General features: G+C 50.7%; 13 protein-coding genes across 14 annotated transcripts, besides 1 other annotated feature; 5 read left to right on the top strand and 8 right to left on the bottom strand.

Moving 5' to 3' along the window:
• Positions 1–276: 276 nt before the first annotated feature.
• On the top strand, positions 277–1,311 carry EKO05_0001097 (Prenylated Rab acceptor protein 1; the record flags this gene model as incomplete). The annotated part of the gene is made up of 2 exons (XM_038937479.1): positions 277–676; positions 734–1,311. 2 exons carry the CDS (start codon positions 277–279, stop codon positions 1,309–1,311), a joined length of 978 nt encoding a protein of 325 aa, XP_038801861.1.
• Positions 1,140–1,227: a tandem repeat.
• Positions 1,312–1,652: 341 nt separating the features above from the next.
• On the bottom strand, positions 1,653–2,632 carry EKO05_0001098 (uncharacterized protein; the record flags this gene model as incomplete). Its single annotated transcript, XM_038937143.1, has 2 exons — positions 1,653–2,551; positions 2,599–2,632. 2 exons carry the CDS (start codon positions 2,630–2,632, stop codon positions 1,653–1,655), a joined length of 933 nt encoding a protein of 310 aa, XP_038801862.1.
• A 574-nt stretch (positions 2,633–3,206) lies between these two features.
• On the bottom strand, positions 3,207–3,732 carry EKO05_0001099 (uncharacterized protein; the record flags this gene model as incomplete). The annotated part of the gene is made up of 2 exons (XM_038937617.1): positions 3,207–3,548; positions 3,646–3,732. The coding sequence occupies 2 exons, from the start codon at positions 3,730–3,732 to the stop codon at positions 3,207–3,209; spliced, it is 429 nt and encodes a 142-aa protein (XP_038801863.1).
• A 688-nt stretch (positions 3,733–4,420) lies between these two features.
• Positions 4,421–5,255, bottom strand: EKO05_0001100 (Cyanamide hydratase; the record flags this gene model as incomplete). The annotated part of the gene is made up of 3 exons (XM_059635578.1): positions 4,421–4,635; positions 4,687–4,974; positions 5,030–5,255. 3 exons carry the CDS (start codon positions 5,253–5,255, stop codon positions 4,421–4,423), a joined length of 729 nt encoding a protein of 242 aa, XP_059491561.1.
• Positions 5,256–5,828: 573 nt separating this feature from the next.
• On the bottom strand, positions 5,829–7,717 carry EKO05_0001101 (uncharacterized protein; the record flags this gene model as incomplete). Its single annotated transcript, XM_059635579.1, has 7 exons — positions 5,829–5,916; positions 5,986–6,060; positions 6,130–6,284; positions 6,336–6,770; positions 6,833–7,342; positions 7,404–7,432; positions 7,492–7,717. The coding sequence occupies 7 exons, from the start codon at positions 7,715–7,717 to the stop codon at positions 5,829–5,831; spliced, it is 1,518 nt and encodes a 505-aa protein (XP_059491562.1).
• Positions 7,718–8,219: 502 nt separating this feature from the next.
• EKO05_0001102 (uncharacterized protein) lies at positions 8,220–9,666 on the top strand (the record flags this gene model as incomplete). The annotated part of the gene is made up of 10 exons (XM_038937112.1): positions 8,220–8,249; positions 8,304–8,344; positions 8,396–8,481; positions 8,536–8,578; positions 8,625–8,691; positions 8,753–8,793; positions 8,847–8,877; positions 8,928–9,106; positions 9,156–9,575; positions 9,630–9,666. 10 exons carry the CDS (start codon positions 8,220–8,222, stop codon positions 9,664–9,666), a joined length of 975 nt encoding a protein of 324 aa, XP_038801865.1.
• Positions 9,667–10,367: 701 nt separating this feature from the next.
• EKO05_0001103 (uncharacterized protein) lies at positions 10,368–11,703 on the bottom strand (the record flags this gene model as incomplete). The annotated part of the gene is made up of 3 exons (XM_059635580.1): positions 10,368–10,809; positions 10,864–11,519; positions 11,572–11,703. The coding sequence occupies 3 exons, from the start codon at positions 11,701–11,703 to the stop codon at positions 10,368–10,370; spliced, it is 1,230 nt and encodes a 409-aa protein (XP_059491563.1).
• A 997-nt stretch (positions 11,704–12,700) lies between these two features.
• EKO05_0001104 (uncharacterized protein) lies at positions 12,701–13,649 on the bottom strand (the record flags this gene model as incomplete). Its single annotated transcript, XM_038937321.1, has 2 exons — positions 12,701–13,312; positions 13,416–13,649. 2 exons carry the CDS (start codon positions 13,647–13,649, stop codon positions 12,701–12,703), a joined length of 846 nt encoding a protein of 281 aa, XP_038801867.1.
• Positions 13,650–13,823: 174 nt separating this feature from the next.
• On the top strand, positions 13,824–15,074 carry EKO05_0001105 (uncharacterized protein; the record flags this gene model as incomplete). Its single annotated transcript, XM_038944888.1, has 1 exon — positions 13,824–15,074. One exon carries the CDS (start codon positions 13,824–13,826, stop codon positions 15,072–15,074), a length of 1,251 nt encoding a protein of 416 aa, XP_038801868.1.
• Positions 15,075–16,822: 1,748 nt separating this feature from the next.
• On the bottom strand, positions 16,823–17,678 carry EKO05_0001106 (uncharacterized protein; the record flags this gene model as incomplete). The annotated part of the gene is made up of 3 exons (XM_059635581.1): positions 16,823–17,167; positions 17,216–17,374; positions 17,451–17,678. 3 exons carry the CDS (start codon positions 17,676–17,678, stop codon positions 16,823–16,825), a joined length of 732 nt encoding a protein of 243 aa, XP_059491564.1.
• Positions 17,679–18,459: 781 nt separating this feature from the next.
• On the bottom strand, positions 18,460–19,739 carry EKO05_0001107 (uncharacterized protein; the record flags this gene model as incomplete). The annotated part of the gene is made up of 2 exons (XM_038937329.1): positions 18,460–18,549; positions 18,600–19,739. 2 exons carry the CDS (start codon positions 19,737–19,739, stop codon positions 18,460–18,462), a joined length of 1,230 nt encoding a protein of 409 aa, XP_038801870.1.
• A 755-nt stretch (positions 19,740–20,494) lies between these two features.
• EKO05_0001108 (uncharacterized protein) lies at positions 20,495–22,016 on the top strand (the record flags this gene model as incomplete). The annotated part of the gene is made up of 2 exons (XM_038937615.1): positions 20,495–21,176; positions 21,226–22,016. 2 exons carry the CDS (start codon positions 20,495–20,497, stop codon positions 22,014–22,016), a joined length of 1,473 nt encoding a protein of 490 aa, XP_038801871.1.
• A 686-nt stretch (positions 22,017–22,702) lies between these two features.
• EKO05_0001109 (uncharacterized protein) lies at positions 22,703–23,995 on the top strand (the record flags this gene model as incomplete). 2 transcript variants are annotated; one of them, XM_059635582.1, is made up of 2 exons in its annotated part: positions 22,703–22,802; positions 22,863–23,995. In XM_059635582.1, 2 exons carry the CDS (start codon positions 22,703–22,705, stop codon positions 23,993–23,995), a joined length of 1,233 nt encoding a protein of 410 aa, XP_059491565.1. The 2 variants fall into 2 exon arrangements, with proteins under 2 accessions (XP_059491565.1, XP_038801872.1); XM_038944889.1 differs by having other exon boundaries at positions 22,703–23,995.
• Between the last annotated feature and the right edge of the window lie 100 nt (positions 23,996–24,095).

Consider the following 24,095-nt stretch of genomic DNA (forward strand, 5'->3'; position numbering starts at 1 on the left):
ACCTGCAAAAAGCAGTACTGAGGCGTATACCGTGGGGTCTCGGCGTGAAGAGATGCAGGGCGACTTCGGTGCAAGAGTACCGAGAAGGGACTGAGCGCCATTAATTATTCTGGAGAGCTGTGCACTTGTATGGTATAAAGAGGCAACACGCAGCCTGCAAGATTCCCCATCCAGACATCCAGAACAGAGCTGCCGAACACCAGTTCGCATCTTTGTTACACTCAAGGTTTCAACTTACAGACCGTTGATACCTGTATTGGACCACCAACATCAACCATGGCTCGCTTCACGTCTCTCATGCTCCTTGGAGCCGCCACTATCTCTGCTTCTCCTCTTGCAGCTCGTCAGGCCACTACCGTCACCGTCACTGCTACCGCCGAGGCTCCTGCCTCTACTGCATGGGACGCCGGTGCTGTTCACGACTACCCCATCCACGCTTCCTGCAATGCTACTCAGCACCAGTACATCAAGAACGGTCTCGAAGAGACTCTCACCATCTGCCGTCAAGCTCGCGACCACATTCTCCGCTGGGGCAACTCTTCGGAGATCTACCAGAAGTACTTTGGCAATGCTCCCACTGGTGAGCCCATCGGCTGGTTCACCAAGATCGTGGACGGCGACAAATCTGATGTCCTCTTCCGTTGTGATAACATTGATGGAAACTGTGGCCAGGAGGGTAAGTGCACTATAACAACAGCAACGCAGTCTTTCGTCAAGCGCTAACAAGCACAAGGCTGGGCAGGTCACTGGCGAGGCTCTAACGCCACCTCCGAGACCGTAATCTGCGATCTCTCGTATGAACTTCGTCGTCCTCTGGAGGGGATGTGCATGTTCAATTACGACGTCGCCAATGGTGCGACCAACTTCTACTGGGCTTCTGATCTTTTGCACCGCCTCCTTCACATCCCCAAGGTTGGCGAGGGCATCGTCGAGCACTACGGTGGCGCGGATGAGTACCCCGGTGTTCTGGAGCTTGCTAAGAGCAACCCTGCTGAGGCCGTCCGCAACTCCGACACGCTGCAGTACTTCGCTCTTGAGGTCTACGCACATGATGTTGCCGTTCCTGGCGTTGGATGCCCGGGCCACTACCGTGAGGTGTCTTCTTCTGATTCACACGCTGCTCCCACCTCATCTGCCAGTGCTGCTGCCAGCTCTGTTGCTGCTTCTGCGACAGCTGCCGCCAGCTCTGCTTCTCAAGCGGCCTCCTCTGCGGCTGCTAGCGCTACTCAAGCCGCTGAGGCCTGCACACCTCACGACGACCACTGGCACTGCCCTCCTGGGGTGCCGGAGCCCACTTCTCCTCCTTCTTAGGCGGGTCGCGTAATGAGTATGAGTCGGAGGTGTAAAAATCTGATGTTCGTTACGAAAATGGCATTTAGTGGCTTCGAAGCTGCTCAGATAGACAAGTCAATAGGCTTTAATGACACAATATGATAATCTGAACCGTAACAGACTTAAGACTGAAATGCTCTCGAAACATGGAAAACGTGCACGCAGATACAAGACTCAACACAAATACGGCTATCTGATTTCCTTTGCTGGTTGTTGCACAAGTGTTGCCTTCCTAACACCTCACATGTGTACGTCGAGACATCAGCTCCTTCTTGAGCATGTCAACATACGAGTCCTGAGGAACTATCTTCTACTACCTCTCAGCGACCGAATCTTGATGCCATGCCCGCTGCTTTGGCCTCTTTCACCACATAGCCAATGCGTGGGAAATGCAGCCTTATTCCATTTTTCAACTCCACCACCGTTTCTTTATCATTCAAACCGACGAGCTTCCCCTTCTGCGGGTGTGCGCCCGGCTCAGTATCGCCGCTCTCCACCGTGACATGGGTTCCCGCTTTGAATCCAATCGGATCCTTCTCATTCACCCCGATGTCCTTTGCAGTATACTCTGCATTCTGCACTACCTCCCAAACATCCTCCTGGGAGAGGTCTTTGTACTCTGGGGTAGGCCAGCTAGATACCCATTTGTAGATACGTGGGAAATCTTGAGCGCTGAATCCAGGTTCCTGGCCCAGTCCAATGGCTTTGAGACTCCAGCCTACAGCCCACCCAGCGTGAAGATCTGCGAGTCCAAACTTCTCACCCGCGATAAAAGGCCCGGAGCTCTTGCCCAGGAAGTCGTTCTCGATGATCTGGAATTTCGCCTTCATCTCGGCCAATCCGCTGGGTCGTAGTTCGCCAAAGTTGGGGTTATTCAGGGCTGGAAAGATGGTGACTCGGTCTTTGATAAACTCTGGTGTCAGCGCCACTGTGGGCACGACGTTCAAGACGCTGTTAAAAATTTGGACGCCGAAAATCTCGTACGCTTTATCTGCTTGGCTGGTGGGGAGGGCGCCATACCGGGCTTGGAGCTCGTCGATGATGAGCGAGGTGTCGCAGTACACATCTTTGCCAAACGCTAGCAAGGGGATACGACGGTATTGGATGTCGAGCTTCTCGAGAATTGGACGAGGGAGAACAAAGGGTTGGTCGCTGCGTTGGAAGGGTATGCCGCTGGCGGCGAGTGCGTCGCGGATCTTTTGGGCGTAGGGAGACAAGTCTAAGGATCGTTAAAGTGGTGGCGGCAGGAGGAATAGCGATGCATACCGTAGTCAAAGGCTATGATGGGAACGTTGGCCATGTTGTCAGATTAGTAGAGAGACAAAAGAATGAGTAAACGAATAATCGTTGGGAACAGAATACCTTGGGCAGCATGTGCATGCGCGTTTCGATCCAAATACCCTTAACAGCGGGGTAACTTCACATCGAACACGCCAGCTGTCTTCACCAAGCGCAGCAATCCAACAAGCTTACATCATAGTGTTAATGATTAGTCAATACGGCCATCTTTTGCGATTGCGATGATGTTATGTTCCTATTCTGGTTTGTAACGGGTCTCGATGTGCCTGGGCCGTAGCACGCGAGGTGGGGGCAAGGATCGCCAAGTAGCCAGCGTGGGGCAGCTACCAGGATCAAAGAAGCCAAGCATTCAGAAGAAGTAAGATACTCAGAAGAAATCAAATACTCATACTACGGGTCTGAATGTTGCATTTTTCATAACGGAGCAGTCATGCGTGTGTATCGTTTTGAGTAGATGGGCCTGTATCAAAGCCTTCGACGCTTAGAGAAAGAATGAAGGAAAGGGCATGAAGAAAGATTGTCTCTGTGTGCCAATGTGCAGCAGAGTGACGCAGTCAAGCATTTACAGCCATATCCTAGTGCCCTTGACCGGTGACAGGGCACACGGCGTCCTTGTCGGCCCCCTCAACGCTGGGGTGGGTAACAAGCTTATTCTTGTGGTGGCCGACGGTGGCCTTGGTCACGGGGCAGATGTCCTCAGGCCCGGCGTTGAGCATGTTGGGGTGGTCGGGGGGCAGGACGGTGGTGGCGGTGCCGACGACAGGGCAGAGGCCGTCGTCAAGCTCCTGCGCCTTGGGCTCGTTGAGGGCCGACTTAAGGGCGGGGCAGGCCGTGGCTTCAGTCGAGGCGAGGCCGGGAATATTGGGGTGTTTGTCGAGATTGTGGTGGTGGTCGGTGGTCGCGCCTACGACGGGGCACTGCGCGGGTCAGTATAGGAAACACAAATCGCTGGAATCCTGGGTGGTGGATGTTGGTAAGGGAACAGCAGGAATGGGGACAGGAAAAGAACAGTACCGTCTGGCCATCGACGTTCAAGTCGACTTCTGGGTGGTTAGGCGGGAGGACGCTGTTGGTAGTTCCAACGACTGGGCAGGTAGCCATGGCAATTGTTGCTGTGCGGAGTTTGTGGTGTATGTGTTGGGGGCTAGCTGTGTCTGAGCTGTCTGTGTCGATATAGACGGGCGGTGCGTTGTGGTGGAAGGTCGGCAACGAGAAGTGAAATAAGCCCCTCTAAGTAGACGGATACACTGCCCACCCACCACTACCCACTACCCCAGGTTGGCTGGGGGGGGGGGGGGGGTTTGTCCACCATCAAGTAGCGTGCCGTGCTGCTAAAGCTTGCTCGAGCTCAAGGCTTAATACTACCACGGAAGCATCAAGGTTGGCCTGGTCGTTACCGAACGGATACTCCATAGCGACGAACCATGCACAGGACGTCCTTCAATTGTGTTTCGCTCAGCAGCAGGTCCGCTGTTGTTGTCTGCGCGTCGAAGCTCTGCGCAAACTGATTAGTTTCGTCTGCACGCTCATTGGCTGGCTGCTATCAACCATACGCTCTACCAAACTTTGCCAACTCTGCAAGCATCTACCAAGACCGTCTTTCTTCAAGAGTTGCTAAGCTTGAAACACCTGCAATCATAACAAAACTCTTGACTGGTAATAGAAAAACAATCAATATGAGTATCATAGATTTCATTACGTCATCTATTCACGTGATCGAGTGTGTCCGAATTTCGTCACCTCAGTCCACTTCCAGCCTCGTGCCACGGTAAAAGAATGTTATCTTGTTCTATTGTAGAGCATCATGCGGCTCCATGAGCGTGTTGTGCTCCACGTCATACGGAAACTTCTCCCCTGAGGCTGTTGAGTGGCACCATGGCTTGACGAAAACCTCTTCCCTAATCTTGCTCGCAAAACAATTGGACCAATGTTTTCGAGGGTAGTGCTTCACCACATCTTTGATAGTGTCTTCATGGACGTAGCCCGCTCGATAGCCCATGTTATCTGCACGTGTAAGTCGGAAGCCTAATGTGGGTTGCTTAGCTTTCTACGTACCGAATTGCGTCGCCAGTTGAGTGAGTAGCCCAATCGTGTGAATTGTGCCCACCTCAACAGGATCCTGATGCCGAATGATAGCTTCAGCAACGCTTTCAGCCTGCGGCGTAGGACAATTGTGGTCTCTCAGCACATTGAGCGCGAGCAAGCCGCCGTAGAACTCAAACGACATGAACGTTCCGTGTGTGTACTTATCGATGGTGCCAATATCGTGGAACAAGCATGTCAAGAGCCATGTCTCCGTGCTAAACTGCCAGTCGGGAAATTGCTGGCTAGCAATCGCGAGGCCTGTCCATGGCTGTCAGCCAACATAAAGGTGATCTGACGCCGGCTGAAAGCTTACCATAATAGAAGACGCGCATGCTGTGGTTGAACGTAGGTGCTGGAAGCTCCTTCTGGGCGTATTCCATCGACTTTTGGGCGAGCGCAGTAGACGGGACTGAGACGTCAGCACACAGTTGTGGCTTTGGCGGATTGTTGAAAGCCTTCGTGCCACCCCATTGCTTTGGATCACACGAAACGGATGTCCAGCCGTATGTCCGAATCTGTTCGTCTCTCGAGGCAGCCATGATGCCACCTGTTGTCAATCTGTAGAAAGCGTTGGAAAGAGTACAACACCTTAAGCACCTTAAGCCTTAGAGACGCCTTTATATCTTAGCCTAGGTACGGCAAAAGCACGGGCCTACAGCTGCATTGGACAAAAGGGCGCGAGCTACATCGTACAATAGGGCGTAGGCGAACTTAGCCGAGAACTCTTCAGGTGTTTCAAGAGCCTATCATTCAGACTTTCTTCGTCGGCACATGGGCTGTTTAGCACGTGCGTAACTATATCGGCCTCGATTCGAGCCTAGTGGGTTACAAAGAACATGTCGAGTACGGCTGATGGTAACATGGGCACCCTGCATACCTAATGACGATGACGTCACTGCTTTGTCAGTCAACCATACTGGACGTCTGATCCTCGATTCACATTGGATTCGATCATGAGGACTATAGCCCGGCAGCGCCTGCTCATCTTTCACTCGTCCTCAACACCAAGCTTGCTCACATGTCAATCTATAATAATAGGGCGTTAAGACAATATCACTACCTAGGTAATGGATAGCACATGGTTGCTATTCTGCAAAGGATTGCTAAGATGTCTACCTCTCTACAGGCTGTATCTTTACCTTTAGATGCTGACCGTAAAAGAAAGGTAGAAAAGTATCTCGGAATGGTAGGTTAGGCGGCCTATTTGGGTCGTTACTACGAACAAATTCGATTGTGGGGATAGCAGAAATACAAGGATGGACCACTTACATTGAGTCCTCGAGAGACATGTCGAATTTACGAAGCGTGTATGCAAAGCCCAAACGTAACTCTGCCCAAGCGAGGCTGTACAGGATCGGCGTGTCAGCACTTGGTTCATAAATTAATATCACAGCTAAGATTTTTTGCACTTACTTGATTCCCAAACACATGCGTGGGCCTCGCGAGAAGGCAACGAGCCAGTTGTCTAGCTTTGGTGAATCAAGCCAGCGCTCTGGTATGAACTTGTCCGGCTCGGGAAAGATGGAAGCGTTGAAGTGGACAAAAGTGCTGCCACAAGATACAATCGTCTAAGATCAGTCGGTCAGTGGGTATACAAAACGAGGTAAGCAGGGACATACGTTAGGTGGAACAGTGATACCGTTGATTACCGCACCGGCTGGGGGTACCACACGCAACAAGCCGGATACCACGCCTGAGGACATACGGAGCGACTCTTTGATAACAGCATTCAGATACGGCATTTTCTCGAAGTCGCGCAGATTTGGCTCAGTCTCCAGGGTGGGCCAGGCTGCTAACAGCTCCTTCTTTAGTTTCTGCAAGGTAGTTGGATGTTGGAGTAGGTAATGAGTTCCCACCATGAGAGTGTTTCCCACAGTGTCGGCGCCACCAAACATAAGCGCTTGGGCTTCCTCGTATAGGCTGCCAGCGGAAGGGATGGTCTTGTCACGATAGGCCTCAACGTCCATGAGGCGGTGATAGATGGTCATACTATGAGGGAGCTGTTTGAGCTTTTCTGGGTCGTTAGTAAGATCGTTGATCTGCCGTAGGAGGAGCTGAAGAGACGTTAGCACTGACTTCTGACCCCTAGATTGCTAATCAAGCCAAGGATGCGCACCTGCTGTAGGTCGACAAGTCCAGCTGTTGATGGACTGATGATTTTGGATAGTTTTGGTGGGCACTTAAGGATCATGTTCTTGTATAAGTCCGAATACTTGAAGCGGAGGAAAACAGGTAACGATGCATCCATAGCTACCACGATTGGGGCTTCAAAGTCAGGCGCATCGACGGCATATATCGGTTTGCCGAAGCAAAAGGTACAAATGATATCCATCGACATACAGCGGTAGGCAAAATGCAGGTCCGCGCTCTTTGAAGTCTTGCTTTGCTTTGCGAAGGCCGCACAGAGCGCTTTCGTCTGCTCCAGGACAAGATCTTCGGCGCTGTTGATTGCGGTCTGTGAGAACGAGCGATTCAGTACATCTTTGCGGTTCTTGGCTTCGGCATAGGTGAGGAAACCGAAGCTGGATCTATCTTCATTGAAACTTTTGTACAGACGAGCCTCCTTGTCCCAGCGGTTTTTGTTGTTGTAAATGTCGTTGTAGGCTTCTGGGTTGGCAAAGTGGAGCTACATGCTTTCCGTCAGCACACATGTCGACAAACCGCGTCAGAAGACACAAGGGCCTTACCTCATCAGGCCCCACGCGAACGACATCGCCTTTATCGCACGAAGAGAGTTAGTAGATGATTGATGACCCAGGAGTCGAATCACCTCACCATATTGTGCATGTAGTTTGACGAGTTCGTGGCAGAATGATCGATTTGCAACACACTCGACATAGGCTTTCCAGTAAGCCGTCGCGCCGGCTAACGGTGGTCCTGGAAATCTAGCCAGTGGATGGAAATAGACGTTGTAGATGACCGTGTATAATGCGTAGGCGGTGACAGTTGCGAGTGCAGCAGACAGCAAGACGCCCACAGCTCCATTCTCGAGGGTCTGCATTGTATCTGAGACTAGGCGGGACGCTGCGATGGGAAGGGCGAACAGTGCGGTAAATACGGATCTAAGCAGTCGGAGCTAGCGACTCGCCGACGTACCTATTGCCTGGCTAATGACTCCGTTGGTGTGGATGAGCCGCGCTTTCGCGCTGCAACCGTGCATAGTCACATCGCGATGAACAGCCATTGTCTGCTTTCGTAATTCTGTACCATTCTGTGATGCCTCAGCCGTGGGTATATCTAATGGCAAATTCAGCACTGATGACCCGCAGGTGTACGCCGCAGCTGTGTTCGTGAGTGAGTGAAAGCCTGGCACCAAATTGCGAGTTTGCGCAAAGTCCTACCCATTAGTCAGCCAATTGGAGGACGAACTGACACACGCCACGTTAGGGTGGGGAATGCCAGCGAGCCGTGCCGTCCCACCCCCGCTACAGACTTAACTGACAGCTGCAACCTTCCGCGGATTTTGAATCCTTTCAACACAGGTGTCGTTGAATTTGACTGCGATGGCTGACCCTGAGACTCAAATCGCCATTGTAAGCTATTTGTCGATCATCTTACCATTACTATGTTGCTGAGAGAAGATGTAGGATTCGGATGCCGACTCAGCCTACAACGACGACGATGCATCGTGGGTTCTTCAGAGGTATAAAACGAACGGCACGTGCTGACATGACATCAGAGAAACAACATCGCTCAAATCGGCTGTTCTCAGCTACAAGTACCGTAATGGCAGACGTTATCATGCGTACAAGGAAGGCTCATACTGTGCGCTGAAATGTTTACTCCTATCAACGTCGCGTTTCTAAGTCAACCTATTAGGGGGTCCAAACGATGAAGAGCAAGCGGACCAATTGGATATCTTGTACGCCCATGAGTCATACTATTGAATAAATATACTGACCAGGCAGTCACCACATCTGCCTCCTCATACTGGATGGCGAGTTGAACCTAGCGCCCATACCCAAGAACCCCATGGTGTGTACTAGCAGATCGAAGAGAGATGTCTTGACCTTACTGATCATGGTGTGTTGTCTAGCATGTATTGGATTTGGGTACCGGCACAGGAATATGGGCTATGTCAGTCTTTCTCTGGACCAGAGCTGGTGTACAAACAATTAACAGAAGGCTAGTGATTTTGCAGACAAATACCCATCAGCTGATGTGAGTTCATCATGGCGGAGCGTTGCAAAGCATCAGTCTAATAGGTCCAGGTTCTCGGGACGGATCTGAGTCCTACTCAGCCGTCGTTGATACCCCCAAATCTTCGATTCGAAGTCGATGACTTTACCGAGCCCTGGGTGTTTCGAAAAGAAAGCTTCGATTTCATCCATGCAAGATCTTTGTACGGCTGCATTGCCGACTGGCCAGCCTTTTACAGAGAGGTTTTAGAGTAAATACACACACATGGCCTTAACATCGCATCATGCTAAGCCTTGCAGTCACCTCCAGCCTGGCGCTTACTTTGAACAGCTCGAGATGAGCGTTGTCTTAAAGTCCGATGATGGCTCTGTAAAGCCAGACTCTATCTTCGAGCAATGGGGCGAGATATCTCTCCTGCTCGGTGACAAGTTCGGTAAAACACTGCGTGTTGTGGACGAAGCCAAGGGCAACATGGAAGCCGCTGGGTTTGTGAATGTTGTTGAGCACCGCTGGAAGCTGCCAGTCGGTGGTTGGGCAGCAGACAGACGCTTCAAAGAGATTGGCCAATACAACAAGATACACTGGGATCAGGGCATCGAGGGATGGAGTCTTTATCTCTTGACAACGGTACTAAAATGGAGCATCGAAGAAGTGCAGATATATTTGGCTAAGATGCGGACTGCGTTGAAAGATCGCAAGATCCATGCCTATCAAGAGGTGTAAGTACCATTTATCACCAAGATCAAAGGTCTTTGAGCTGATACGTGTGCTAGATCACTGGTTTACGCACAGAAGCCACCTCATCCCTAAATTGAAGCTGGCCAGATGTAGAAAAAGTGACGTCATAGAAGGTTGGTGGATTCTCAATACGTGGTGCAATATTTTGTCCGCCATAGTTAGACGAATAAATCAGCATTTAGGCATAGCGAGGAGCAACTATATCAAAAGAGCGTTCTTTTGTAGTATACATACATGAAATTAGGTGAGATGTGGCGTTTTAAAGCTATGGCTAAATCACTAAAGGATAACAAAATGTTGTTTTGTTGTATATTTGTAAGCCTGTTTAAAGACTGATGATGTCATCTGAGTTATGGCGAGCAAACAATTGCAGCCTCTGTTGTGGTCTTTCAACCGACATTGAAGGCTATCAAAGTTGCATGGGAAATTAAATGGGTGTTGAGCTGGAATTAGAGCCTTGAATCTATATCTCGTGGGACGTTCTCGATCTCAGAGCTCTCCATGGAACACCTGCCAGCCTTCGAAGGTTTCAAATGATTGTAAAAAGTCCTGTAGATAGTGTTCGATACTCATGATTGCATCTTGTACTTGTGTTATGGCCATGATGCGAAACATGGAATATTCAAATAGTCAAACCCAAAGGAACGTGAACAGAGCCTCAGCTAATAGCAGCAGACCAGCTCCAAAAAGTTGCTTTTTGACAACTGGATTCTTGAACTATCGATTCACCGTAGTAAACCTTTCGGTTATTGAAGAAATTGGTGCTGAAATCGCTAATTTCCCAAGATCGTACCGCCCCATGACATGCGTGCCGTCTGTTCCAGAGGTGGGATCATCAACGCCCTAGGCCTCGGGTGAGGTTCATGGTAGAACGTTTTCCCTTCCATGTTCTCCCCGTTCACCAAACCCTCTGTGCTTTCGTAACTCTGAATTGAAGTCGTCCTTTCGAGATTCGCTTCGAGGTCATGTTTGTCTGTATCGATAAAGCGCAGCTCGTTCGTCACAATGATTTCTCTTGTGACTGTTATTTGGCTCCACGCAGTCTTGACCGTCGGCCAAAATATTGGCATCGAAGCGCATATGATGGCGAAATCGACTTCGAGACAGGAGAACGCAAGGACTTCGGGCAGCCAGAAAGTGTAGTCGTACATGATTACACCGCGATTGTTGTACTTAAGACCACTCCAAAGGCGGAGAACAGCCATTAACACGACGCTTGAGTGAGTCAGCTACCTGTTCCAAATGGACATAGCGATCGGTTGTACTCACATTAGCCCTACGACAAAAAGGCCAGTCATCGCTAGTACTTGTCTTCTCTTTAAGTTCGGTTGAAAGTACTCTGTAAGCGGTACGAGGAAGATAATGAAGTCAAGAGACATGTTGGAACCAGCAAACGCGAGCAGAGTGGACTTTGCTTCCACTGTTGTGCGGTAGCCGAACGCATAGCATTTCGCTGGGGGACTCATGGTCTTGTTCCAGAATCCAGAGATTGGAAAGCAGGGGAACCACGCCATGAAAGTGAACGATCCGCCCCAAAGAATGACTACTGCGAGGAGTGTAAGAGTGATGACACGACGGTAGTTCTTACGGAACAGTCTGAGGTATTGACAAAGCAAGGCGAGCTTGATGCAGACAGTGGTTGAAGTGTAGGCGGCATTCGCTACGTAGAACCATTTCATGGTCTCTGGTAATGTGTCAAGAATGTAGATCAGATGTTGGCCAATGCCGTTCTTGATACCTATTTCCATCATCAGCACCGTATCCGCACCTTGTATGTTCGAATGTTTTGTACCCCCTAAAAATGTTATCTGACCGATAAGATTGAAGATAGCTGCTATCGTGACAAAAGCATCATCCCAGCCTGGTTGACGAACAATGCACAGTCGCGTGTAAAGTCGGAGGCTTACTGCAATGAAGCTCAATACCTGTGCACGTAAGGCCAAATCCGCCACTCCAAGGAATACTCTGTGAACCCACAAGGAATGGGACAGAAACCCCAATAGCGACACCAAGATGGTTGATCAACGGCAGTGGCATTTTAGGGTCCGGTGGATTCCGCATCATCTCGATAATCAATGGCATGAAATTGTTCATCGCCGTGTCGTCCATCGCGAAGTGTTTCGATTTACAAACATGGGCAAGATTCCAGAAGATTTTTGGGTGGAGGTCTTGACGGCACATCAGGTGCGCCCGCCTGCATATACGTAGTCTTCAGGTAATTCACAGATTTGCAAAGCCTCTTCTTTGTCCAGCGTTTCGCGTGAGTGGTGGCTTGATCGGAACATCATGTGGAGGCAAGCGCCAAAGTTTAGCTGGTGTTCTCCCGCTTACCCCAAGTTTCAGTCCTCGGATTTGCTGATAAGCGAGCCCCTCAGACTCATCGGCAGCCACTCCGGACGGGATTCTAGGAAGGTCCATGAGCGCGATTAACATGATCAGCAGTGTAGTGGCTGCTGCTACGATTGAAAACAGGGCTGGTGCGACATCCACCGATCTTTGATCGAGAACTTAATCCTCAGGTACCCAAGTAGTCACTGAAACGTCCATATTCTGATAGTACGCTACACTCCTGCGGAGTAGCGTACTCGATGTCGCCTCTTCAATCCATTGAAAGTGCAGGTCTGGTGATCAAATGCGCCTTATCAATGGGCCACGGCTGTCAACCTAATTGGCGAAGGAGGGTTACGGTCTATCTCACTTGGTGTTAGGCTCTATGTGTCGATTAACATACGTATGGAGTTCTATGTGCATGACTGGACAAGTAATACAGTCTTGATAGAAAGATACACTGGTTTCTCATAGGAAATCAGGCACCAACACATAGAGGGATGAATTTGTCGCTGCGTTACGGTCAGCAAGGCCTCATGTTCTTTAAACCCGGGGAAATGTAACCTGTAACCTTGGGCAGTAGCATTTGACGAGATAACTCATCTTAGATTGGTTCAGTCGATCAATACATATCCGTACACAGTACGTACAAGTTGACGCTTTGTAACCGTATTACTATAGTGTTCTCTAGCTCTTTGCATACAAGTCACGTTCATCTTCGGTCAGCAGAACCATGGTAACAACACCAAACAGCAGGAATCTAATATTCTCATTACATTCATGTCAGCGAACCAGGCTTGATATTTTTGAACGTCTTTGTGATGTTCGTGATTGCTTCCTCGACCGGCAATCTCTCCATCGAGCTTGCACCGTAGAAGCCATGCACTCCTCTCGTTCTGCTGATGACATATTCCGCATCCTCTGGCTTCGCAATAGGACCCCCATGGCACAAGACAATAACATCGTCTTTGATCTTCACTGCAGCGTCTCTGATTTCTTGAATCAACTTCACGCAATCATCCAGGCTCTTTCCGCTCGTCGCACCAATGCTACCAGATGTCGTAAGACCCATGTGCGCCACTAAGATGTCTGCACCTGCATCTGCCATCTTCTTGGCTTCCTCGACATTGAATACGTATGGTGTAGTGAGAAGGTCCATTCGACGGGCTTCTCGCATGACTTCGACCTCTGCGTCGTAACTCATCCCTGTTTCTTCAAGATTTTGCCGGAACGTTCCATCAATGAGGCCGACTGTGGGGAAGTTCTGAACGCCTGCGAAACCAAGGTCTTTGAGTTGCACCAGAAACTTGTTTATTGAGCGAAAGGGGTCTGTTGCACATATTCCTGCCAGTACTGGCGTTTTCTGAACTATCGGAAGAACCTCGCCAGCCTGCGGTCATGTTGTTAGCGCTGTGCACCTTTAGCAACGCTTTGATACGGGTAAGCGTCTTGGTAAGAAAAATTCCAGCTGAAGGTGAGAAGTGAATATTTACCATCTCAAGCACAACATCGTTTGCGTTGCCGTACGGCATGAGGCCAGCAAGTGAGCCTCTTCCCGCCATCCGGTATCGTCCGCTGTTATAGATGATGATCAAATCACCGCCACCTTGCTCAATGAACTTCGCGCTGAGACCAATGCCTGCGCCTGCGCCCACGATGATCTGGCCACTATCAATTGACTTGCGAAGCCCGACAAGGATTTCTTCTCGATTGTTTCGTGGTGACATTTTGGCAATGTGTCGATGTTCGATGTTGTAGAATCGCGCATTGTCATGACAAGAAGAAAGCGCCGCCGAATGACGTAACATCTGACGTGGGAAACAAGGGAGAACACTCCACTTTTCAAATTCACCATTCTGTCAATTGCGCTCACAACCCAACGAATCTGTAGTTCCTACAAAATGGCTCGCGTTGTACTCCTCGGCACGTGCGACACCAAACTTGATGAGCTGCTCTTCTTACGCAATGTCATACGTGAGGCCAAAGTCGAAGTTATGCTTGTGGACGTAGGGCGATCGCCAACTACCCACGAATCTATAACAATCCCGCAAACAGACCTCCTAAGAAGATATGGCAATGGCGACGACATTGCTAAGAAAGAGCGAGGGGAAATGGTCGAGACGATGGCTAAATACGCGACAAAGGCAGTTAAGTCCTTGTATGATGAGAGGTTCATCCAAGGCATTGTTGCTGCAGGAGGCTCGGGAGGCACCTCGATAGCGGCCACGGTGATGAGAGACGCGCTACCTATCGGATTTCCAAAGCTCATTGTTTCGACAATTGCGAGCGGCGACACCGGACACATAGTTGGAGAGACAGATATTACACTCATGTACTCTGTCGTGGATGTTGCAGGCTTGAACGGAGTGTTAAGAAACGTTCTCAGCAACGCTGGGGCGGCGATAGCCGGTATGGCTCTTGGGCGTACTGCAGGAAGCTGGCAAGCAGAATCGGCCACTAAGAAACGCGTCGGAATCACAATGTTTGGAGTTACCACACCTGCGGTCGACGAAATTCGAAAACATCTCGAGTCAAGGTATGATATCGAAACTTTTGTATTCCATGCAACTGGCCATGGTGGCAAGGCCATGGAACGACTGATCCACGAAGGCCGAATCGATGCTGTGCTTGATCTGACAACGACTGAGATATGCGATTACCTTACTGGTGGCGTGATGAGCGCTGGACCAAACCGTCTCGAGGCTGCCGCTGCAGCTGGCATACCCAATATCATATGCGTGGGCGCAACGGACATGACAAACTTTGGTCCCATGGACACCGTACCGGAGCGCTACAAAGATCGGAAATTGTACGAACACAATCCCGTCGTAACCCTTATGCGAACATCCAAGGAGGAGGCTTCTCAAGTAGGCAAGTTCATTGTGTCAAAACTGAAATCCTATGCGAAGGATCCAAACGCTGTCCAGGTGTGGTTACCAAAGGGTGGGATTAGCATGATTGCAATTCCAGGTGGGCCCTTCGCAGATGAGTATGCGGACATGGCGATGTTTCAAGTCATTGAGGACGGACTTGCAGACAGTGGCATTGCAGTTATCGAAGACAGTAGGGCTGTGAATGATGCAGGCTTCGCACGCGACATAGCAGAAGCCCTCGTAGCGAAGCTGATGCCCCGTCCGAAATTAAGTCAATGATTGATTTAGAGAGGCTATGACACAAGCCCCTGGATGCCTAGCTATTGCCTAGCTCGACTGGTCTCGATTTAGAAACCGTGCCCTTGAGGCGTCCTACGTTATCGTTCTATGTCGCCATTTGACTGGTCGAACGGTAGCCGGCAGAATTCTGCGCTGGGGAAACCGTTGCTCTTTTTCCTTTCTGTGGCAGTAAATACCTACTTATTTGCGGAGCAAGAGGCTAGTCTTTTGCTTCCACACTTTCTTAGTAGACCTTCTTTTAACATGTTGACACGCTCAAGCATCCTCTCACTCGTTATCTCACTCCCTACTAGCCACGCAGTAGCCAGAGTCAGTCGTTCTCAAGAATCTGCCGGTCCATACTGTGCGCTGACAAGTTCACAGACTCAATGAAATCTGCAGCGAAGACACTCGCCAGCAGTGTTGTTACATTCTACGATGAGACCCTAAAAATAATTCTATCCTGATCTCTTCCCGGATCTGTACTATTGATGGGAGTCCTGCCTGGCCTTCAACACTCTGACCGAGTATTACGGCCTCACCAACGATTCTAAGTATAACTCTCGCAAATCAGAGGCACTCCAGCACCAGCTTGGTGATTACGATGCTTTCATGCCAGCCAACCAAACCGCGACACTTAAATCGATGATCAACATTTTTCGGTTTCTTGCTTTGTTGTCAGCGTATGAAGCGCAACTACCACCAGCGCTGCATCAGGCAGCTGGTTAGACTTCGCTAAAAAAAAATTGACACCCAGACGGTGCGCTAAGATACTAAGGGCTGTGATGAAAGCCTCAAATGGCAAATTTCCAGCTTCAACAACGGATATAAATACAAGAACAGCTTGCCAAATGGCCAGTTGTTCCTTCTAGCTGCTCGTCTCGCGTGCATGACTGGAAACGCTACATATGCATGATGGGCGAACAAGATTTACACGTGGACCACGCATATCGGTCTCGTTTCTGACTCTCAGCAAGTGTACGACGGTACGGACAACAATCAGAGTCGTATAAGCATCAATAGTGTATAGTGGACAGCTAACCAGGCGATCTTCACAGACGGCGCTGCGTTGATGTACAACGTTGTAAGAATTGCCACCATGAAAGCTTCAGATGACTTTGCTAACAACACATACCAGTCACTGAGATATCATACAGACTATCGGACAGTCTTGATTTTCCATAGATTGCACGATAGCACAGCTATCAATTGTCTATCGCTTTCAATTCAACCGCTTGCAGCTCGTCGAACGCCATGAGGCTCTGGTAGCATGACTAGCCTCTAATCTACACACCTTAAGGTTGTGGCTGTTCAAGATTGAAACTCCTCTGCGTTTTTTTTCGTTTCTTAGACTATTTTATGGACTCGCTGGCATCCGGACTGGACTCACTGTGATCGAGAATCAACATCAGGCGTGAAGCCCGCTAATTTTCTTGTTGCTTACATATGATTATCTATCAATCGTACATGTCCTCTTGTCAAAGGTAAGGACAGTTTTGACTCTGCTTAATGACAGTGAATTTGGGCCCAAATCTTCCAGTATGTTCCTGATTTGTCTGATAAATCTGCACCCGTGTAGACGGAGAAGGAGTGAATGGGATGTGGGTAGCTCGAGACCATGGGAAATGACGCGCATCATGAAGGACAGCGAAAATTATAGTTCAGAAAGCGCGGCAGCATAGATTCTGGTTAACGAAACAGCAATTGTCGCACCCTGCTCTTCTTCCTTGGTCCCACCTCACGTCATCTCAAATTCGCGTCTGCTGCTTGACATTCACTCTAAGTGCTGGCTTTTGCCAAAATCCAAACGATTTCTGCACATGCCACTGCTCCATGCTCTCTTCAAGTGATAAATCGAAGTTCCAGAGGACCAAGGCGAGATACAGACGCATTTCGTGGAAGGCGAGATTACGGCCGATGCAGTCGCGAGGACCAAGGGGAAAAGGCTTGTGTACGTCTCTTCGGTCACTGTGAAAGGGCGAGGAAGGGTCATTGTAGACCTCCGGTAGCCAACGCTCTGGACGGAACGCTTGCGGATCGTGGAAGTTGAGTGGCGAGTGGTAAGCCGACAGCTGGTAAACACCAACACAGGTCTAAAATTATCAGCACACATGCGCACTTGGTCGTTGCTTGATACTTACCGCAGGAGGGATCGAGTGACCAGCAATGAGAATCGGTGACCGTCGTTTGTTACCAGTAACAAAACTAACGGGATTGAAGGAAAAATGGACATTGCCTCGTTTAGGCAAGCCAACAGTTACGAAAAACGCGCGTTTGCTTCTTTGAACGTAATGTCGAGGCTGCGCGCACTTCATCAGTCACTCTTCTGTAGGCATGGGGAGTCTTCAAAAGGCAATGTGTAACACATAATAGAACTGTCGCCGTGGTCTTGGGGCCTGCGCCCATGAACAAGCCTGCATTATGGACCAGTTCTTCGTCAGTGAGTTGATGCGACTCACCACGTGAGCTGAGAATGAAGTCCATGAAGTCCCTGCGATCGGTTTGCTCTTTTCCTTGAATTCGGGCCATGGCGAGGGAAGCGGCATAGTCCTGGTGCTCTTTGCGCGACTGTTGCATTCTCTTGCCAAAAATCAGGTTGAACATTGTCGTCGAAGCTTGTGACCAGCATAACCACCGGCATGATCTTCAGCATTCTCTCGATCTTCTCGATCTCTCGATCTTCTCGATCCAGACATTCAATTTCCCCATCTCCAAACCGCCAAGAGACTTCCCGAAACATAGGTTGGCCACCAGAGATATGTTGAGAGAAGTTGCCGGTTGCGCTTATCTCGTTGACATTGGTGCCGTACAGGGAGTGGTTGTGGCCGAGCACCTAATCCGTTGGGTCAAATGCTTTCAATTTACGGGGAAGAGTGGTTGTTCAGATAGGTGCGATGGTTACAGACGGGTGGCCAACTGAATCGTCAGTCTGCTTTAGGTTAGATTCTTGGTGGTGCACGGCCCCGGTCCCCGCACAAAGCTGCGGTGCAGCTCTCGTCAACATTTGCATCATAGGCTAAGGCTAAGCGTGTGACTCGTATCACTTGGCTACGAAGACAGGTGTGCAGTTCTCATGATTAGATTTGCGCCAGCGGACGCTTTGAAAGGGTATAACGATCCTGCGCGGCTCCCCTCGCTCAACGCCAAAACGCCTCATTAACATCATCTAGCTGTCTATCCCTCGATTTCGAGAGCTCGATCTTCAAGCTCACCGCGCTTCAGCTGCCTGGCTCAGCCGAACTCAAGCTGCGCCGGCAGCTTATGATATCGCAACGGCTGGTTGCCATGTCGGCATGCGCCTCACAAGCTGCCTTTAGCCTCCTCTCGCTTCACAAATTGTAAATTGTCATTGCCGATAGACAAATGGAGGGTCTTCCACACGGCTCTAGGCAGGTGGCGGCGGCGGCGGCTTGCTTGCCAGTCGCTTCTCCTGTTCTTCCTTGTCGAGCGTGTCCCATTCCGCAACATTCTTGTCCTACGTTCAGTCAGCGCAGAACTCAAGAGAAGGGGAGATAGACAGCTGACCCATTCCGCGACACACTGCGGATTCCAGTTGCAGTGTTCGACCTCGCCGTACATGGCATGACTGTGGCGTGGGTGCCGAGATGGCCAGCCTGAGGCGTGGTAATGGTGTTTGACCAACGCGCCTCGCGAATCATGGTTACCAGAGTCGGAGTGACCTTGACCAGCAGCGAAGGCCTCCACGTTAAGAACCAGGATTCTGTTCTGAAGTTTGGACTCTGCCAGATTGTGAAAGGGATCCCACGTGACTTGCTTTCCGTGGTTTTGTGCTGTCATCTGCTCGAGTACCGCCTTGGTGAAGGCAGAAGGCCCCGTACCACTAATAACTTCGTTGAAATCAAGCTCAAGCTGCGCAATAGGAACGCCTTTCTCCCTTGAAAGATCATGAAGCCACTCTTGGATGTTCTCGATCAAGCGCATCATGACTGGCAGCCGTGGCTTAGCTGCAAAGGTCCATTGGCAAAAGGATTTGCACTTGGAGCCCAATATTGGGTGTCCAGCGAATGCGGGCTCGTCGATCTCCACGCCGATAATCATGTCGATGTCGTTTTCGTTGTACCTCTCAGGTATGAATCTCTCGATAGGTCGAAGGCACTCAACATCGATATCGGCATATACTCCTCCTTCGGCATACATGACGAGATAGCGGAGCAGATCGGCCTTGATGATGGTGATAGCCAGTTCACGATACAGGGCTACAATGTCGGGGCGATTGAAGCCGTGATCACCGTAATGCCACTCGACATACGCCAGGGCATTATCGTCTGTCAGGACCTCGTAACGGTAACTTGGATTCTTCGCTGGCCATGTCTTCGCCGAGTCCGAGTCACGTTGCTCGAAAGCGAGAGGACCCGTCTTCCACGTTTGCCAGATTTTCCGGGGAATGAGGCTATCCCCACTCTGCAGTGGTTGCTGATACTTTCTCTCGCGCCTGAAGTGATGTGCAGCGCGGATAGGGGTGGTGAAGAAATATGAGTTGGTGAAGAACAATATCAAGAATATGACAAGGAGATATGCGGGTAACACTCTCCTGACTTGAGTAGTGAATCTGCTCCGGAAATGGGAGGAAATGGGAGAGTGCGCAGGCATCTTGGTGTCAAGGAAGAGCTTGAGTGGAGGTGGACGGGACGGTCGAGTGCGCATGCTGAGGTTAATCACAAATTCACAGGATCCACGCCTCGACCCGTCGTTAAAGAGCTCCCTGCCACACGACCCTTACCGCTCCGCGTCTCTTGGCCCCAATACTCTTCAAGTTCCCGAGGCCGGACAAGCATGCAGACCTGGTACATACTTTCCCCCGGCCGGTCATGACCACAGACTAACAAGATAGTATCCCTCTTTGGCTCATTGGTCTGAAAGATGGAAGCCCAAGACCATCAAGCTAAAGCTTGTGTAGTTGAACCCTGTGCGTGCAGCGGCTTGCTAGCACGCTTTAGGGTGTGACCCGGCACGCGCTCGCAGCGATCTTGTACCTGGCAAGTCTTCCAAGTCTTGCCGTTAGTGCGGGCCAGAAATTAGCTTGTTCCCCGCATCATGCGGATCTGACATTCACAAGTACACAACATGCGGCCTCCTCGGCACCTCGGCTTGGAGCATTTCTCAGCGCTCATTGGCCGGCTATGTTTTCCAATTCTGGAATTGGCACTGTTGCGATACACCGCACTGAATGCCCGATTATTTGGTTGGAACTAGTCCATTGCTCGCCCCGTCATAGGTACAAGAGTTGTCGCACTGAAGTTCCCAAACTGTCTAGCGCTGTGAATGCGCCAATGCGGTGCTGCTTCGAGCAGGATGAGCATACACCAATTCCGAAAAACGCTGTGCCTTGAACTACTCATCAGAAGTTACGCTCTCCTTGGAAGCAAACTCTACAGACGGAAACTCATCAACATCCAACTATGCCAACAACCATTGAAGGACCACTGGACCGTTTGGAAGGCGTTCAATCAGACAGCGCATCCTGGAGACCAGTACGAGCGACGCGGTGGAGTCTCGATGTTGTTCGCCCGGAATTCCTCTCCCCACGGCCAGGCAACCCAAAGAAACCGTTGCGACGTACAGCCTGGCTCGATGGATTACGAGGCTTTGCTGCATTCATAGTATACCTTCATCACAACCAGCTTTGGTCGCACGACATCCATGGAAACTCGGTGTTCGAAAACTCCTTTGGTTATCAAGGCCGGCATTACTTCGCAGCCCTACCTTTCATCCGACATTTCTTTTCCGGTGGGCACTTTGCGGTGGCCATATTCTTCGTCATCTCCGGCTACGTGCTCTCTGTCAAATCCTTAGGGTTGATTCAGAAAAGCCAGCACATGGGATCAGCTGATGGCGTTGGCTCTGCGCTCTTCCGTCGGTGGCTGCGACTCTACCTTCCCGTCATGGGATTTTCCATCTCATGGATGATGATCCGACACTGGACCGACGTGTGGGTCGACTTTGGCGAACGCAGGAGCTCATGGAGCGAAGAGTTCAAGACGTGGTACTTCTCTTTCAAAAACTTCAGTTTTGTGTTCCTGACCGGAGAGAATGTTGAATTTACAAAAAACTACAACGGCCATCTGTGGTCGATTCCTATTGGTACGTTCGCGTTACTCGTATGAAGCTCGTTTATTGACAGTGCATACAGAATTCAAAGGTTCAATCATTGTGTACACAGTGATATCTGCTCTTTCCAGATGCACGAGGAACGCCAGACTATGGTGTGAAGTTGCACTCATCTTCTACTTCTTGTACGTCGTCGACGGTTGGTATGGCGCCCTGTTTATGGGTGGCATGCTGTTGTGTGATCTCGACCTACTGGCCCTCGACGACGAAGAGCCGCGTATCCTTGCCAAGCTTGAAGGGTTCAAGGAGTTCATTTTCTTTCACCTGTTTCTCGTCGCCATGTACCTTGGCGGTGTACCGTCATGTGAAAGCCCCGACGGGAACCGCGACTTGCTTGCTTCCTCGCCAGGCTGGAAGTGGCTTTACAAATTCAGGCCGCAGGCTGTCTGGGATGTGAAGTGGTTTTATCTCAGTTGGGCTGCCATTCTTACTGTCGCGTCTATTCCTCGACTACCATGGCTCAAGCGCTTTTTCGAGACGCGATTCTGTCAGTATCTTGGTCGCATCTCTTTTGCTCTTTATCTGGTTCACGGCACAGTTATCTTTGTACTGGCCGATCGACTGTACGCCGCCGTGGGATTCAAGAAGAGCGGACATAAGAACATTCCCCAATGGGTTGATGTACTCCCACTGGCCATGAACGGACCCATGGGCTTCGAGCTGGCGTTCTGGGCTGTGCAGCTCATCAACCTGCCGGTCACACTTTACGTCGCGGAGGTTGTGACCAAGCTTTTCGACGAGCCAAGCGTGAAGGTTTCCAACTGGCTTTACAAGCAAGCCCTGGCACCGCAGGCGCTCTCACCAAAGCGATGAAATCGAGGCAGCGGACCAATTCTCTTCACTCTCAATGACATCATTATCATTTACAGTGCCAAGTCAGCCCAAACTCCCACCTGTGCCTGACCTCCATGCATTGCTCGCGTGCCGCCCATTCACATGTGTTCACATGTGCCTCGGAGCTTTGGGGGCGGCTGGCGCTGCAGCATCACGGCGAGGCTGCTCAACAATTCGAGTGATGTCTCTCGCAGGAGTCTATTGGTTTGCTGCATAGGGCCTTGGCTCCGGCGCTACTGTCCCCATGAACTGACAGAAACATGGATTTGCTGTATGCGGGGTAACGGGCCCTTGCGCCACTAGCGGCGATCGACGCCCCAAAAGCCTCACCCTCGGAGTTGCGCCCGTTCTGGTACACTCGAGTCTGTCTTGACCCGTCCTGATCACGATCAAACCCCGTGGGTCTTTCCGCCGTGGGCCTTTCCGCCGTGGTCTGGGTGTTGCCTGCAGTCGTGGATTCCACAAGGCGAGAACTCACATGTCGCCGATCACTCTGTCTTCTAGGCCGTTTCCCTAGCTCAACCCCACAAACCCTGGACAACACCTTCACCGACTGTGACTTTGACGCAGACTGTATTGCGACGGTTCTCCCGTGGAGCGCATCAAACGTACATAGCTTCGGTACGTTTCGATGCTCACACGAAAGCTGCAGGCTGCACAACCTCATGAAGCGACAACGACACATTCTCGTAGCGACCGTTCTCCTTTTGGCACTCGTGTACTTCTTCACGCAACACGGATTTTCACCACTGAATGCAGGGCCGGGTAAATTACGCACCGAAATCTCGTCAGATGTTCAGCAAGCACAAGACTTACCCAAACCAGACTCAAGTCACGAGGGCGACAGATCTAGACTCGAACCATTGTCGCACGATGCACCAGGATCGGGAAACCTCCCGCCGACATCAGACATACCACCCTCAAGAAACGCACCGAGCGTACCGGCCTCGGGTGACATACCGTCGCCAACGACTGAGAGCCCCGGCACTCCACCACCACTAATTGACATTGACTTTCAAAAGGATCTTAACATTGACTTACCTGTCGACATATTCAACAGCCTTGGTGGTTACAAACCCCATAATTACATTCCCGATGGCGACGGAACCTACGCCTATGCCACATTCATGGCATCTCGGAATCCATCCATCAAAGACCCCTACTATCTAGCCATTCACTCCTTAATTTACCGCATCCTCTGGTCACCCCGCTCCAAGACATCAAAGCACCCATTCATCGTCTTCGTCGGCGATTTCGTCTCTCCCTCCCAACGCCGCCTTCTCGCCGGCGCCGGCGCCATCGTCCGCGAGCTCGCCCCGCTACCATGGAACCCCGCAGACCCAGACGTGCTCGAGCGCTGGAAAGACCTATTCGCGAAGCTGCACATGTGGAACGCGACCGACTTCTCGCGCGTGCTGTTCCTCGACGCCGACGCCTTCCCCATCGCGCCCATCGACGCAATGTTCGACAAGACGAAGCCGGGGTCCTGCATCGAATCCAAACTGCAGCTCGACGACTTCCTCATGCCCGCCCGCGAGCCCGTCTGCGAGCCCTACATCTTCGCTGGTGTGCCTGCGGATCCGCATTCCGTCTTCGATGCTAATGTCAATGTCGGGAGCATGGTCTTCACCCCCAACTCCAAACTGCACCAGCGCCTCTTGCAGAATTACTTGAAGTTCGACAAGTACAATGTCAAGATGGCGGAGCAGGCTTTTCTGAACTGGCAGTTTGGTATCAACTCCGCCTATCCGCCGGGCTTGTTGGATAGAGAGTATGGCGCGTTTTTCCCCAACGAGGAAGAGCATAAGCGGTTGAGAGTGGTGCATGAGAAGATATGGGCCGCGGAGAGAGGGTGGATGAAGGACGAGTGGGAGGGAACGTGGCGCGAGATGTTGGATTTCTATCGAAGTGAGGAGTTTAAGACGTTGAGGAAAACTGACGGCGAGGTCGGTAGTTGATGATAGATCCATCGCTCCTCGACTCTGAAGCGGAAGCAAGGTCGAATGCAAATGTTAGCACCATCGATGAGTGCGTGCCCGATTGCAGTGTGAACAAAAC

Source organism: Ascochyta rabiei, chromosome 2 (genome assembly GCF_004011695.2).
Source record: "Ascochyta rabiei chromosome 2, complete sequence".
NCBI lineage: Eukaryota > Fungi > Ascomycota > Dothideomycetes > Pleosporales > Didymellaceae > Ascochyta > Ascochyta rabiei.